Genomic DNA, 12,155 nt, shown 5'->3' with positions numbered 1-12,155 from the left:
CCTTGAATGGATTTTGGTGAGATGGCTGTTGTCCAATATAAATGTAGTGCAGAACCAGGGGGTTTTTATTTGAAATAACTGCTGTACTCTTTGAAATGTTGTCCCTTAATCACTCTATTTTGTGTGTCACAAAACACTTGAATGTCATCCAGGTGAGTGTCGCAGTTGCAGCCTCTGAGAAGTCAGAGGACGGTGGCTGATTCTAAAGGCAGAGGCTGTAACTCTGCTTTGCTATCTTATATATTTGACACAGGCTCATTGAGACCTAGGAACTTGTGCTCTGCTGGACATGCAGGCTACATCGCCACATTTCCTCTTAGATGTTTAGTGGTGTCTCATAGGTCTTTCAATCCAAATGGTTGAGCTGTGTGATACTACTTTTTTCCAGAGATGGTCAGATAACTGCTATTTTGGACCAGAAGAACTATGTAGAAGAACTCAATAGACATTTAAGGTAAGACATGATTTATTTATTCTTTATTATCTAGTATAACAAAATTAAAACCAGGATTTTAAAAAAGAAGGAATTACTGTAGGGTTTTTTCTTTTCAACAGTGCTACAGTAAACAACCTACAGGCCAAGGTGGATGCCTTAGAAAAATCCAACACTAAACTAACCGAGGAGGTAAGTGTCATAAACAATCCTCTGATGTTTTACCTTTTTAATCCCCAATTCCTAAAGGCTAAGGGAGGAGTTATTTTCATATTTCTGGTGTACATAATGATGAGTGTTTAACGATGGAACTGGAATAACTGACCTGCCAAGGAATTACATTGGCTGTTGCTACTAAGCACAAAGTGGGAAGACAGCTGAGTGTTTATGTTAAAAAAAAAAAAAAAAAAAAAGCTGCTGAATACACTTTATCCTTCTGCAGTCTTTGGGTGCTTTCTGATTTTTAGAGAAGTCTTAGAATAAATTGTAAGTGGGTGTGATTTTCAATGCCATACAGCTGATGTAGGTTATGAGATGTCCAGACATGACAAGGGAAATTTTGAGATGTCTGTTTACTTTGACAGGTGCAGAAGTTGACTACAAAGGAAAGAGAGTTAATTGAAAGGTTTCAATAACTTTTTCTCTAGCCTGTCACAATTTGCAAGAAATAAAGGAAAACTTATAGATAAAATGTTCAGTCTAAGCATGAAAAAGGGTTGGTACACGAGTCATAGGCGTAACCTGTGTTTTAAAATGGGTCTTGCAGTTCATGAGTAATGTCACAAATGCAGTGAAATCTTTTGGGGTCAGTTCCCTGACAGATGGGTGATAGCAGGTCTCATCCTAATGGTTTTACAGTATCTCTGCCGCATGTCACTTAGCAGAATGATTTTGATTGGGCTGTCTAGGTGCTCTTGCAGGACAAATATGAAACAGACATTCTTTTTTGCTTGTTCAGCCTCATTAAAAGATGTCTGTGGGTGTCTGGTTATTGAACACTTACTGTAATGGATGTATTCCAAATGATGTGAAGCTTTAGTGATGGAAATTAGCATATCCACTTTTGCAATTAAGGAGTAAGAAACATTTTTTACAACTGAAATATTTTTTTAGTTTTCAAAAGGTGGTCTGCAGCAGAGGCTGCTTTTCTCGGTGCTGCTATAATAAGTGGCTTTGGATTTATTACCTGCAGAGTATGAGTGGTGTGCCTGTGAGGCGTGATACCCATGAAATTAATTGAGTGTTCACTGAAGTATTTTTTAATTTTTAATAATTTACTTGCTTGTACCTTAGCAAAGTCTGCATGCTGTTCAGAGTAAGAATTTAAGTGGTGCTGGAACACGCTGTGCCAATCAGGGTGATTTGCAGGGTGTAGTTAATGAACTGCATCACATGTCACATCAATTTGTGTATTTGGCTTGAGCTGTACCAAAGACTCGCACTTTTGTCAGGGTAGTTTCTGGTTGGATTTGTCACTTAATAACATTGCTGATCTCTTGGAATGTCACTGAGCTTTTCTTGTGGGCAAGGCTTACGTAAGTTATGATTTGCAAAGCCAGGGGTTTTCTTAAGTTATTTTGGCCTTTGACCGCACACTCTGTTAGTGTAAAGGAATCTGTTAGTCTGCGGTGATGTCTTCGTTGGGGATCCCTCTCAGGCAGATGTCCTGTTTCGTAAGGGTGGTGTGTGCTAGTGTTCCTCTGTTTCCAGCCAGATATTCCTCCTCTGATGAGGTTCTCATTGTGCTTCTCCTGCCCAAATGCTTGAGCTTCTTACATCTTGGATGCTCTACCTAGCAGTGTATGCCAACTACCAAAGCTTTAGCAAACCCATGCCAGTATTTCTTCTCTGGTAATATATTTCAGTTGCTGGAAGTCAACAAAACTTGGCTGTTGTGTGCTCGCATTTTTCTTTTTTGTTATCTTTGGCAAAGGAGAGGAAATGGAGTGAGGATTTCTGTTGAGCTGCACTAACTGTGTAACACTGCATCTAGCAGGTAGAAACCTGAAGTCAATAACTTTATTGGAAGACAGGAATCAGAATAGGTTGGAAAGTCTCTGTTTTAGCCGATACTGGAAATTCATCACGCTTGCACTAATCGATGCTTTTTCAGGTTGTCTTTCCCCATGGTAGAGACAACTTTTTGCTACTCCAAATATTCCCCACCCCCTCCCGCCCCCAATTCTGAGTGTAAAAAAAAAACCAAATAGTGTAGAAAATATATCTGGGGGGGGCAAAATGGGTCAAGTATGTTTTTGATATGTTCCTGTTGTTCTGTTTTGCTCATAGCTTGCGGTTGCAAACAACAGGATTATTACACTGCAAGAAGAGATGGAACGTGTTAAAGAAGAAAGTTCTTACATCTTGGAGTCCAGTCGTAAGGTTGGTGTATGTATGTGAATGAGTACTGAACCTTTGGGGCAGTCCCAACCCAAATTCAACTGAGAAGTCGGTGTTTGGAAGAGTCTTTATTTCCTGTATCTCACACAAAACCCACAATAGGTAAGACTCCAGGTGGGTTTTCTGCAGAAGGTAACAGATGGACCCTGGCCACAGTAAATCCTGCCCGGCTGTAGCTGATTAAACTGTGAGCACGCACAGAGCCGAGAGGTAACACAGCATGTTCGTGGCTTGCTGAGCAGAGGTGTCAGAAGGGACAGGAGGAAGGATGATTTCCTGAGGGGGTGGCAGAAAAAGGTGGATATAGGAGTTCTGCTGTATTGGCCTGAAATGCTACCCTTTTCAGAAATCAAGGCGCAGGATCTATAATATTTTTTGGTGGATTTGTTGGAAGTGCTAGTAACTATGGCAGAATCTGTTTTGAATTTTAAAACCTGTAAGATTTTTTTCTGAAGTTTTTGTAACCGTACTTAGTATATTGTGAAAGTTCTGTTCGTTTAATTCATATCCACTGCACTGCACTGAGCACTTGGAGAGAGAGGGCGGGAGGTAGAGACATTTCCCATGGGAGCTGCACGCTGCGGTAACTGAGCGGAGCTCTGAGTTTTGATAGTTGCAGAACCTGTTTTTGAAGTGTTGGGAGAAGCAAATAATCAGCAAATGTGAGGTTTAGTATATAATGGCAAGTTAACTGGGTGTCTTCATTAACTTAGGTCACTAAAGACAGAACTGCTGATGGACATGCGCTGACTGAAGCACGGAAGCAGTTAAAGGAGGAGACTCAGCTGCGGCTGGTAAGGACTGTGTGAGCTTGCAGCTCGCTGATGAAGTTAGAAAGCTTGGAGCTTCACGTAATAACTCCATGTCAGACAATCGCTTCTGAAAATGTTTGGCCAGGGTTTTTTTATCGTTCTTGCCTGCCTGCTTCAGTCTGATTCGAGACAGTCTTGTCAGAAGCGATGTTAATTTTGTGGCTCTTGATCAGTGTGAGGTCTGTTTCTTGAAATGAGCCATGGAGCTGCATTTCGAGGTCTGAGATATCCCCCTTGCCAGAGAAAAGGATATTGCTGCTCTCTGAACTGTTGCTGAATATAGTGCATTCAGCTGGTGGGGAGAAAAATGCCTGTGCAGAATGTTTTTAGAAGACGAACTCTGCCAGCTTTTTGCTGGTCCTCTTCATCAGAAAGGTGGGCCTGTCTAGTACTTTCTGACTCCTTGCTGGTGATGCTGTTTACATTGCTTTAATACTGGACTGAAAATGTGCGTTTGTTGTCCTTAACTGTCAGTGATGGGCCAGCTCTGCAACTGTGACGCTGTGGCAGTGCAGCACGTGTCTAGGTAGTGACTGCATTGGCGGGAGCACCAGTTAAGGGTGGTTGTCCTGGGTGGTGAGGAAAGCTGGCTGGCTATGCTGACTGACCCGTATGTTCCAGGATGTGGAGAAAGAGCTGGAGGCACAGATCGGGATGCGACAGGAGATGGAGCTAGCCATGAAGATGCTAGAGAAAGATGTTTGCGAGAAGCAAGATGCGTTGGTGGCACTCAGACAGCAACTGGATGATCTCAGGGCCCTAAAGCATGAACTCTCTTTCAAGCTGCAGGTAGGGAAGTAATTAAATCAAATATGGTAAATTCTGGATAAAAGCGATAGCTCTTGATATTTTCTTCCCCTGCCTGTTTAAAAGATGCTAGGTGTGTAAGGGGTGCAGGCTATACAGCGTACTTCCGTCTCGCTGCAGCAAGCCGCGGTACTTGAAGAATTGAATGTAGTGGAGTTTTAAAGGAAAATGCAGTTTCTTCTGAAGAAAGACTCGTGATGGTCCAGAAATGTGTGTGTGTGACCAGGGAAAGCAGTTTCTGTGCTTTTATGGTATAAAAATCGAGCCACGGTAGCTTCTGTTCCAGTACAATCTAGTATTTGAAGGTAAATGATGCAATTATGTACATTAGTCTATGATGACAAAAGCAGACTTAAGACAAAAAGTCACACAAAATGCTCAGGAGGAAATCCTAAAATAAACTTTCGGACAGGAAAGAATGCTTCTGCTTTCCTTGGGCCAACCATTCTATCAAAACAGCTAAATAGTGTTAGCAGGTACTGCATTAATGTATTATACAGGAAGCTTCATTGATCATGGTATTGCTCTCTCACGGGGTCTAGATGTAGCCTGCACTTGGCAAGACGCTTGCCCTTGCAACATTGACCTGGCATTTGTTTTTTGAACACCTTTCCCTGCCTCTCTGGCTTCTGCCCCTTTCGTTTCATGTGCCACATGATTTATCACAGCTTGTTTTGATTTTACTGCTACTGACAAAAACCCCCACTATGCTCCTTTTCCCAGAGTTCAGACATGGGAGTGAAACAGAAGAGTGAATTAAACAGCCGTTTGGAAGAAAAAACAAATCAGATGGCTGCCACCATCAAACAGCTTGAACAAAGGTAAAAAATGGAACTTTTACGATTACAAATTTGTGCGTGTATTCTAGTGGTAGTGTCCCAGTGATCCCAAATGGACCAAGTGAGAGTCTGAGTGCTGTGCTTCGCCACTGCTAAATAGAGCTACGTCAGGAGAGCTATGATTTTTGAGATACTATTAGGAAGAATGTTTTGCATGCTCAGGAGGGCTTCCACTAGAAAAGAATATACCGCTAAATCAGTAATTCACATAGCAGCTTTATCTAATTCAGCTGCACTTTTATATGTTATCCAGCCATTACAAGTCAATCGCTATCAGTGATAACAGTGGTAAAGTTTAGAAATAGGAGCTGAGAACAGTGCTTGACTGTTAATAACAGTATGACTGTGGGAGCAGGAAGGACAAGCGTGCTGCAGAGGCTAGGCTCAGAGGTGCTTGGTTATTCCAGATCTTTCTGGTACTGTTTTAGAAAAAAATAAATACCCCACTGAATCTATTCTCATTATGAACTTGTACTTTCTGAGGAAGATGAGCTTGAAAAAAATCCTCATGTGAAAGTAAACAGAGGAAGATGAGAGGGCAGCCTGGCTGTCACTGGAAGTTGATAAAGGATAGCCCAGAGATGTAATATCCATTTGGACTGGGACAAGTTCCATCCTAATGACCGTGTTGCTCTCATATTGCTAACCCTTATGTAATTAGGAGAGGCCTCAGTGTCAAAGTCAGATTGATTCGAGAAGGAGCAGTGCTCCTATTCCCCTTTTGTCTTGTTCTGGAAGCCAGGCTTTGTAGCGGTTTGGCCAGAGGTTCAGAACTTCAGTCTCTGCGAATGACCCTGACTGTCATGCTAGCTCTGAGAAAATCAGGGGAAAGCGTAGCTCTCAGCAGCGTGGATTGTCTGGGACTCCTTTAATGAGTAGGGCACTGCGCTAAATTGCTGCTCTCGTTTTTAGGATTTATCTTGTGAATAGTTCATGATAAAAATAGGTAATTTTGTTTGTAGAAAACTTGTATTTTAAAATGTTTTATGATGTCTACTCAGCTAATTGATTTGCTCTTTTTGTCTCGCTGTTCTTATGTTTCCATTTTCTCATCATCCTCCTTCTGACTTATTTACACAGTGAAAAGGATTTGGTGAAACAGGCAAAAACCCTAAATAGTGCAGCAAACAAACTGATCCAGAAGCATCATTAGACATTTTTATGTCTGGTCACCTCACAGCTCTGACATCAGAACTCATTTATGAGGGGAGAACTTGAGAATTGCTAAAAGCAACTGTTAAAATGTTAATTGTCACCTAAAGTCGATTTGGAATTTGCTGAATTTTTAAAATCAGTGAGTTTTTCTTCAGAGATTTAGAGTCGGGTATAAAAATCCCTAACTTTGCCATTTAAACTGTGTTAAAGTACCAATGAGTTGGCCAATAAACACACCAGAAAAGCATAAGGAGTGGGAGATATGTGGCTCTGTACATCCTGGTGATGCATACGGTATACAGCAGCACAAGTCTTCAGTGTTTATGGATGCTAGGTGCATTGGTCAAGCCACTCTCAGATTGGCCAGCTCTGGAAAGTCAACTAGTTTTCTGTGTTACCCATTTTGTGAAGTAGATGAAAAAAAATGCATCCCTGGAAGTTGTTGAAAGTAGTCGTGTACGTACCCCAAGCCGTTACCCATTCACTTCTGTTTTGTGGGTTCAGCCCCGCGTCCGAGACAAACGGGCGCGACTCGATAGCTCATCACCATGAGGACCAGCCCTCTTGTAACCGAGACTGCTTGCAACGACCTTGCCTTAGTGACTTGGTGGGAGGGTGGGGACTTACCCTTATTCCTTTAAACTTCATGTGTCCAGAATTAGTAGCTAGGTGTCTTAGAGTAACATGATAGAGTGGTAAGTTCAGTGGAAACCTCCTTATCTTTGCATTGCCTTCTACCTCTGCCATGATTCCCTCTAGACATACGTTGCGGTTCTTCCTGACTGAAGGAAGCTGAGGAGAGGTGTGTTGGTAGGTGTCTCCTCTTCCTGGAAAGGGAAGTTACACGTTTTACAAAAAATGATCTGATCTTTATACACTAGGGTTTAAGAGAAACAAAACCAAACAAAAAACAGAAGAAGAAAGGAACAAAATGTGCAGTGGTGGGGAGTGGAAACGGTAATTTGGTACTTGACCATTCCTTGTCTGAGTAGTTAGTGGTTTAAAAGGAAGAGTTGCCTTTTACTGTTACACTTTTTTCATTTGCTTCTGAGTTTCTGTTGATCGATACAAATGGAATTTGCTAATGAAAGAACAGCTAAAGCTTGGGAACAGCTCTCGATAAGAATAATAATTGCCATTTTAACACCCCAGTGCAAAACTTCAACTGTAGCTTGGACTATTATAAACTGATATCCCCTTCCCTGTGGCCACAGAAGTTCACCGTGCTGGCCTGTCACAGGCTTTAGGTTATAAGTGCTCCTAGAGAGATATTTTTTTTTCTTTCGAGAAGATGACCTTTGGGGGTTTTCTGTGTTGAGTAAGTGGGTTTTTTTGCTCTGGTGAGATGCCTGTAAAAATTCTTTGGGGCCAGTTCTCGCTTTGTCCTGCGGGATAGTGCCCCTTGGGGCAGCAGGTGGCAAATGTGGCTGAAATGCAGCTGGGGAAAGAACAGCTACTGATTCTAACCAGGCACATTTAAAAATTTGTGAGGCTCAGCCTAGTTCCCCTGTACACAAGCGTGTACCACCGCTTCACTTGTTTAACGGACTCCCGCACCCAAGCAGACTCAGAGAGCCATTTCAAATCTCTACGCAGCGGCCAAGTCGCATGCTTGAGAGTATAAACTTAACCTTCGGTAACCTTTTACTAGAAAGTCATTTTAACTACCTGGAGATAAATAGAATAATAATAAAAAGGTGGACGCTTTCATCAAGGTATCCAAATAGCTAGTTAGAACAGTTAACTCCCCTGCCCCTCCCCAGGTTTCTTCTGTAGAAACAGGGGGTTGGGCTGGTTTTGTTTGCTGTCACAGCAGTGCTAACATAAGACAGAATTAAGGATCTGGCCGTTTCTGATGTCAGGCCCGAAGTGGAAATGCTTTGGTGCACTGATGCCTGGGCGCTTGAGCCAATGCGTCAATCCGTGGAAGAGACCAGGAAAATGCACTAATTCTTACTATAGTAGTTAACCTATGTTGCAAGTTCCAGTTACATGTGTAAAGCTGAAATGTAACGTACATTAAAATCAAATTTGACTTAAAATTCTGTGTACTTGAGGTTTGCTTTGAATCTGGATAAAAGTGATGTTTTATGTTTTTCATCTAATGGCTGTAAACCGTAGTAATAGAATAAAAACTATTGAAAATCAGAGCTTCTGCCTGGTTCACCTACATCTTGCTTTTCTTTAAAATATTTTCCCCCTTTCCATTGTTTTTACATTCCTTTTGTTTTGGCTTTACCTTTTCACTGGGTTTTTTATTTGTTGGTTAAACTCGGTCTTCCTCCCCACCATGGCTTTTGTTTTTTATCACAAGTTCATGTGGCTCAAATCCAGATTGCGACAGGCAGAGAAGGACCGTCAGTTGGCTCAGCAGGACAACCGGCTCTTCAAGCAGGAGTTTGGGGACAAAATCAACAGCCTCCAGCTAGAAGTGGAAGAGCTCTCCAGGCAGCGGTGAAGAGATCCTTTTCTAATCTCATTTCTGGGCTGTTCTTACTGTTTCTAGTAGAGAAGGCAGGCCAGGGCGATGGCAAAAGGAAGGAGGGGTTGGAGTCAGAGAGGCAACTGGCATGCTGGGCGCCAGGCAGGCATAAGCTCTGGGGTGGCGAAATGCTTTGTGAGGTGGAAAATCTTTTGACATGCGTGCCTTTAAAGTTACAGCTTGAAAAACTGAATGGGGAAGAAAATGCAAAAGAACAATGGGGTCAGCAGAAACCACCAGCAAAAGTATAAATCCTAGGTGGTGGTGGAATATCAGAAGCAGGTTGCAGAATATCTCTTGGGTGGAAATGAAATGTCAGGATATTTTTCTGAACATGGGAATGTCCATGGGGGCTTTCTGTGCTGTGGTTAGATTTGTAGGGCATCTGCCAGTAGCCATCTCATTTGAAAACAGGCAGGGCTAGAGACTGGGGGGGACAAGGGTCACCCCAAGCTGCAAAACCTCTTTGGGACACTGGGTAGATGCTCGGTCTGCACTGAGGTTGCGTTGCAGGTTAGCCTGCGGGGAATGGCAGCTGGATGTGTGCTTTGGTGCACAGTCAGGTCTCTGAGGACAACGTAGATCTCTCCAAGGTCTAGCGGTGCGTCAGGCTTTCCGCTGTAATACCATAATCTGGAATCTAAAACTAACACTAACAGCGAGTGATTTACTGCTCATCGATGGGGATGCAGGAGCTCAGTCTTTGCCTAGAGCTAATGCTGAAGCATCTGGAACAAGGGCAGCAATCCTGGTTGTGGGTCTTGAGAAACAACGCTGTGATTTTTTTATTATTTTTTTTTTCCCAGTTGAAACTGGTCTGTTTTGCTGGGAGGCAACCAAAGCGTTGGAAACCACATGTAGGGAACCTGGCGAGAACTATCATGTTTTTCCTTGCAGTGTCATCAGTTTACCAGTATCAGGAAAACAGAGAAATCCTCTTTTATCTTAAAATAGAAGAGCATCTCTCCTTCTGCAGCCATGACGCATCTTTACTTTGTTGTAAGGTCACTGTGTGGAGGCATTGCTGGATGCTTTTTTTTTTTTTTTTTTTTTTTTTTTTTTGGCCCCTTCGTGGCACAGCTTTTTATTTCCTTTTTCGAGAAGTTACAGAAGCTACCCAGAAAACCAGCAAGTGGCTTTTATCAGAAATTCATGTGAGGTCATGGGTGAGCTCAGCAGTGTTCTTGGGTATAAAGGGGGAACGAACGCGTCTTCTCCACACATGCACCTCGCACAGAGTCAGTTTAACTTGGTGTAGCTACCTGGAGAGGACGTTTGCAAATCGGTCTATTTTCGCATCAGTTGGACTTTTTCTGATTCCTTCCTCGCCCAAGCTAAATAAAGATGACAGCATGAAAAGGATTGAACCTCTTTACTGGGAGGCTGTGCTGCTTTATTTAACTGAGTTTCTAAAGCAGTAAGTTAGTGGATGGTGGCTAGTCTTGCTTGAATTACATTCCTTTTAAGAGAAAATAGGGCTTTTTGTGTCTGTGGTGGTGTTGGTTTTAAAACATGTTATAAACAAGAATTCCCTAGGTCGCTTAGTTCTTAAATGTCAACACAGGCAAGTATTCATTCCTGGATCTGACTCTCCACCAGCTTTACTCACTTCAGTTACGCTATGTAATTAATGAGGCTGCAGTTGTAATGAGTTATTTAAAATGCTGTTGGAGCGGTAGGGAGACTAACAAGGGTAATAATGGATAATTTGGTTTTAATAGCAATAAGGATTTAGATGTTTTATAGTACAAGTCTACAGTGCAATCTTTTATAGTACAAGTATCTACTTTTACCAGTAGGTACTCAGTTTCCTAGGCTTTGATGTTGGCGCAGGGATTGTTCCTTTTCTTGTAATGATTTCAGAAAACGGCATTTCTAGCACCTAGTCCCTGATGGTCCTTGTGCTCCAAGAGCTTCACAGCTGTTGTGCAGAGGCAGGCAGCAGTCGTGGAGGCGCTGAGCTTTCTCGTGGCCCAGAGTAAAGGCTCTGCCAGTCTCAGCTAGATTTAGAGTCGTGCTTCTCGTCAGCCTGCTTCAGGCTGCATCAGGGACCTTAGATGTGCTCGTTCATCTGTCCTTGACCCGCTGATTAGTTTTCCTCCCGAATACAAATGTGCTGCGCTCAGCCGTGTCTTTGTTCCCTCCGGCCGGTTGTACCGCAGCACACACTGCAGGGGACTGACACACAAGCCTGGGCTGCGGTACCGGTGCGGATCAGCAGCCCGACGGCCTAGCGGTCTTGAAAGAGCATGCGTCATCCCTTCGTGGCAGGTTAGGCTAGACCAGGGAGTTGATGGCAGGCCGTAAAACAGCGTGTGCATCCTGTGTTCAGCCTGCTGGGCTCGCCTCTCCTATTCAAGCCCGCGTACTGACCTGCTCATACACTGTGGCTCAAGCAACATCAGTAGCAGAGCAGGCTGCAGAGTACTCCCGGTGAGGAGCCCTCAGCCTGAGCCCTCGCTTGCACCGCGAGGACCAAGCCCCGCTTTCAGGTGAGGTGTCAGAAGCATTGCCACAGCTCTCGGGGAGGAACAGCCATCCACCCTGTGGGGATGGCTTTGGGAAAGGGTCTAGGCTTTGGTTTCAGAGCCTGTCCCACAGCCGATGTGTTAAAGAATGCCTTTCTGAGCAGGGTGCTGATCAACAGCTCTGTAACAGATGAATAACTGAGTATTTTTAAGGACTTTCAGACATAGCCAACAGGTTTATTTCCCACAAAATTGTGCTAGAACTAGATGAAGAACTTGTAGCTTTTCCATTCTGCCATATTATGGTTTAACACACTGCAAGACAACTTTTTGTCCCAAGAGTCAGTTTTCAGCTCTTGAGTTGGGGTTCAGTTGCTTTAGTGTAAAGAGAGGGTTAAATAGTTCATTAGCTGTCGATGCCATGTGTTACAAAACCAAAGCCTATATCCCAGTTCCATCTCGATATTCTAGGAGCCATCTTGAACTAGAACTGAAGCGGGAAAGAGACAGATGGTCACACAGTCACCAACGCAGCCAAGACAACAAAAAAGGCACAAAGAATTGGCTAAGACAGGTAATAGGACTTTTATTCTTGGCTTGTCTTTGAAGTATAGTTTCATTTTGCTTGTTTGCTTTTCCTGAGCTTTATTAGGCAATAAAATCTATATTGTTAACATGCCACAGCCAAAGGAGCTTTGAAACACTTTTTTAAACACACTAAATAGGCAGCTTATTGAGTGAGCCTCACAAAATACTGCA

General features: G+C 43.0%; 1 protein-coding gene across 11 annotated transcripts in view; it reads left to right on the top strand.

Annotated features, from left to right (window-relative positions):
- Nucleotides 1-12,155, top strand: part of RUFY3 (RUN and FYVE domain containing 3) — a 57,826-nt gene that overhangs the window by 37,792 nt on the left and 7,879 nt on the right. For 6 of the 11 annotated variants that reach the window (XM_056354556.1, XM_056354572.1, XM_056354564.1 and 3 more), the window contains 8 exons: nt 389-454; nt 556-625; nt 2,723-2,815; nt 3,547-3,627; nt 4,267-4,434; nt 5,176-5,273; nt 8,781-8,900; nt 11,868-11,970. In XM_056354556.1, coding sequence (XP_056210531.1) covers nt 389-454; nt 556-625; nt 2,723-2,815; nt 3,547-3,627; nt 4,267-4,434; nt 5,176-5,273; nt 8,781-8,900; nt 11,868-11,970 — 799 coding nt within the window. Of the gene's footprint in view, nt 1-388; nt 455-555; nt 626-2,722; nt 2,816-3,546; nt 3,628-4,266; nt 4,435-5,175; nt 5,274-6,371; nt 8,595-8,760; nt 8,901-11,867; nt 11,973-12,155 lie in introns of those variants that run through there. The other 5 variants (XM_056354629.1, XM_056354620.1, XM_056354611.1 and 2 more) reach the window with 4 other exon arrangements.

This window comes from Falco biarmicus, chromosome 1 (genome assembly GCF_023638135.1).
Source record: "Falco biarmicus isolate bFalBia1 chromosome 1, bFalBia1.pri, whole genome shotgun sequence".
In the NCBI taxonomy this organism is placed as follows: domain Eukaryota; kingdom Metazoa; phylum Chordata; class Aves; order Falconiformes; family Falconidae; genus Falco; species Falco biarmicus.
The sequence above is the reverse complement of the archived record's forward strand: the minus strand, read 5'-3'. Positions and strand labels throughout refer to the sequence as shown.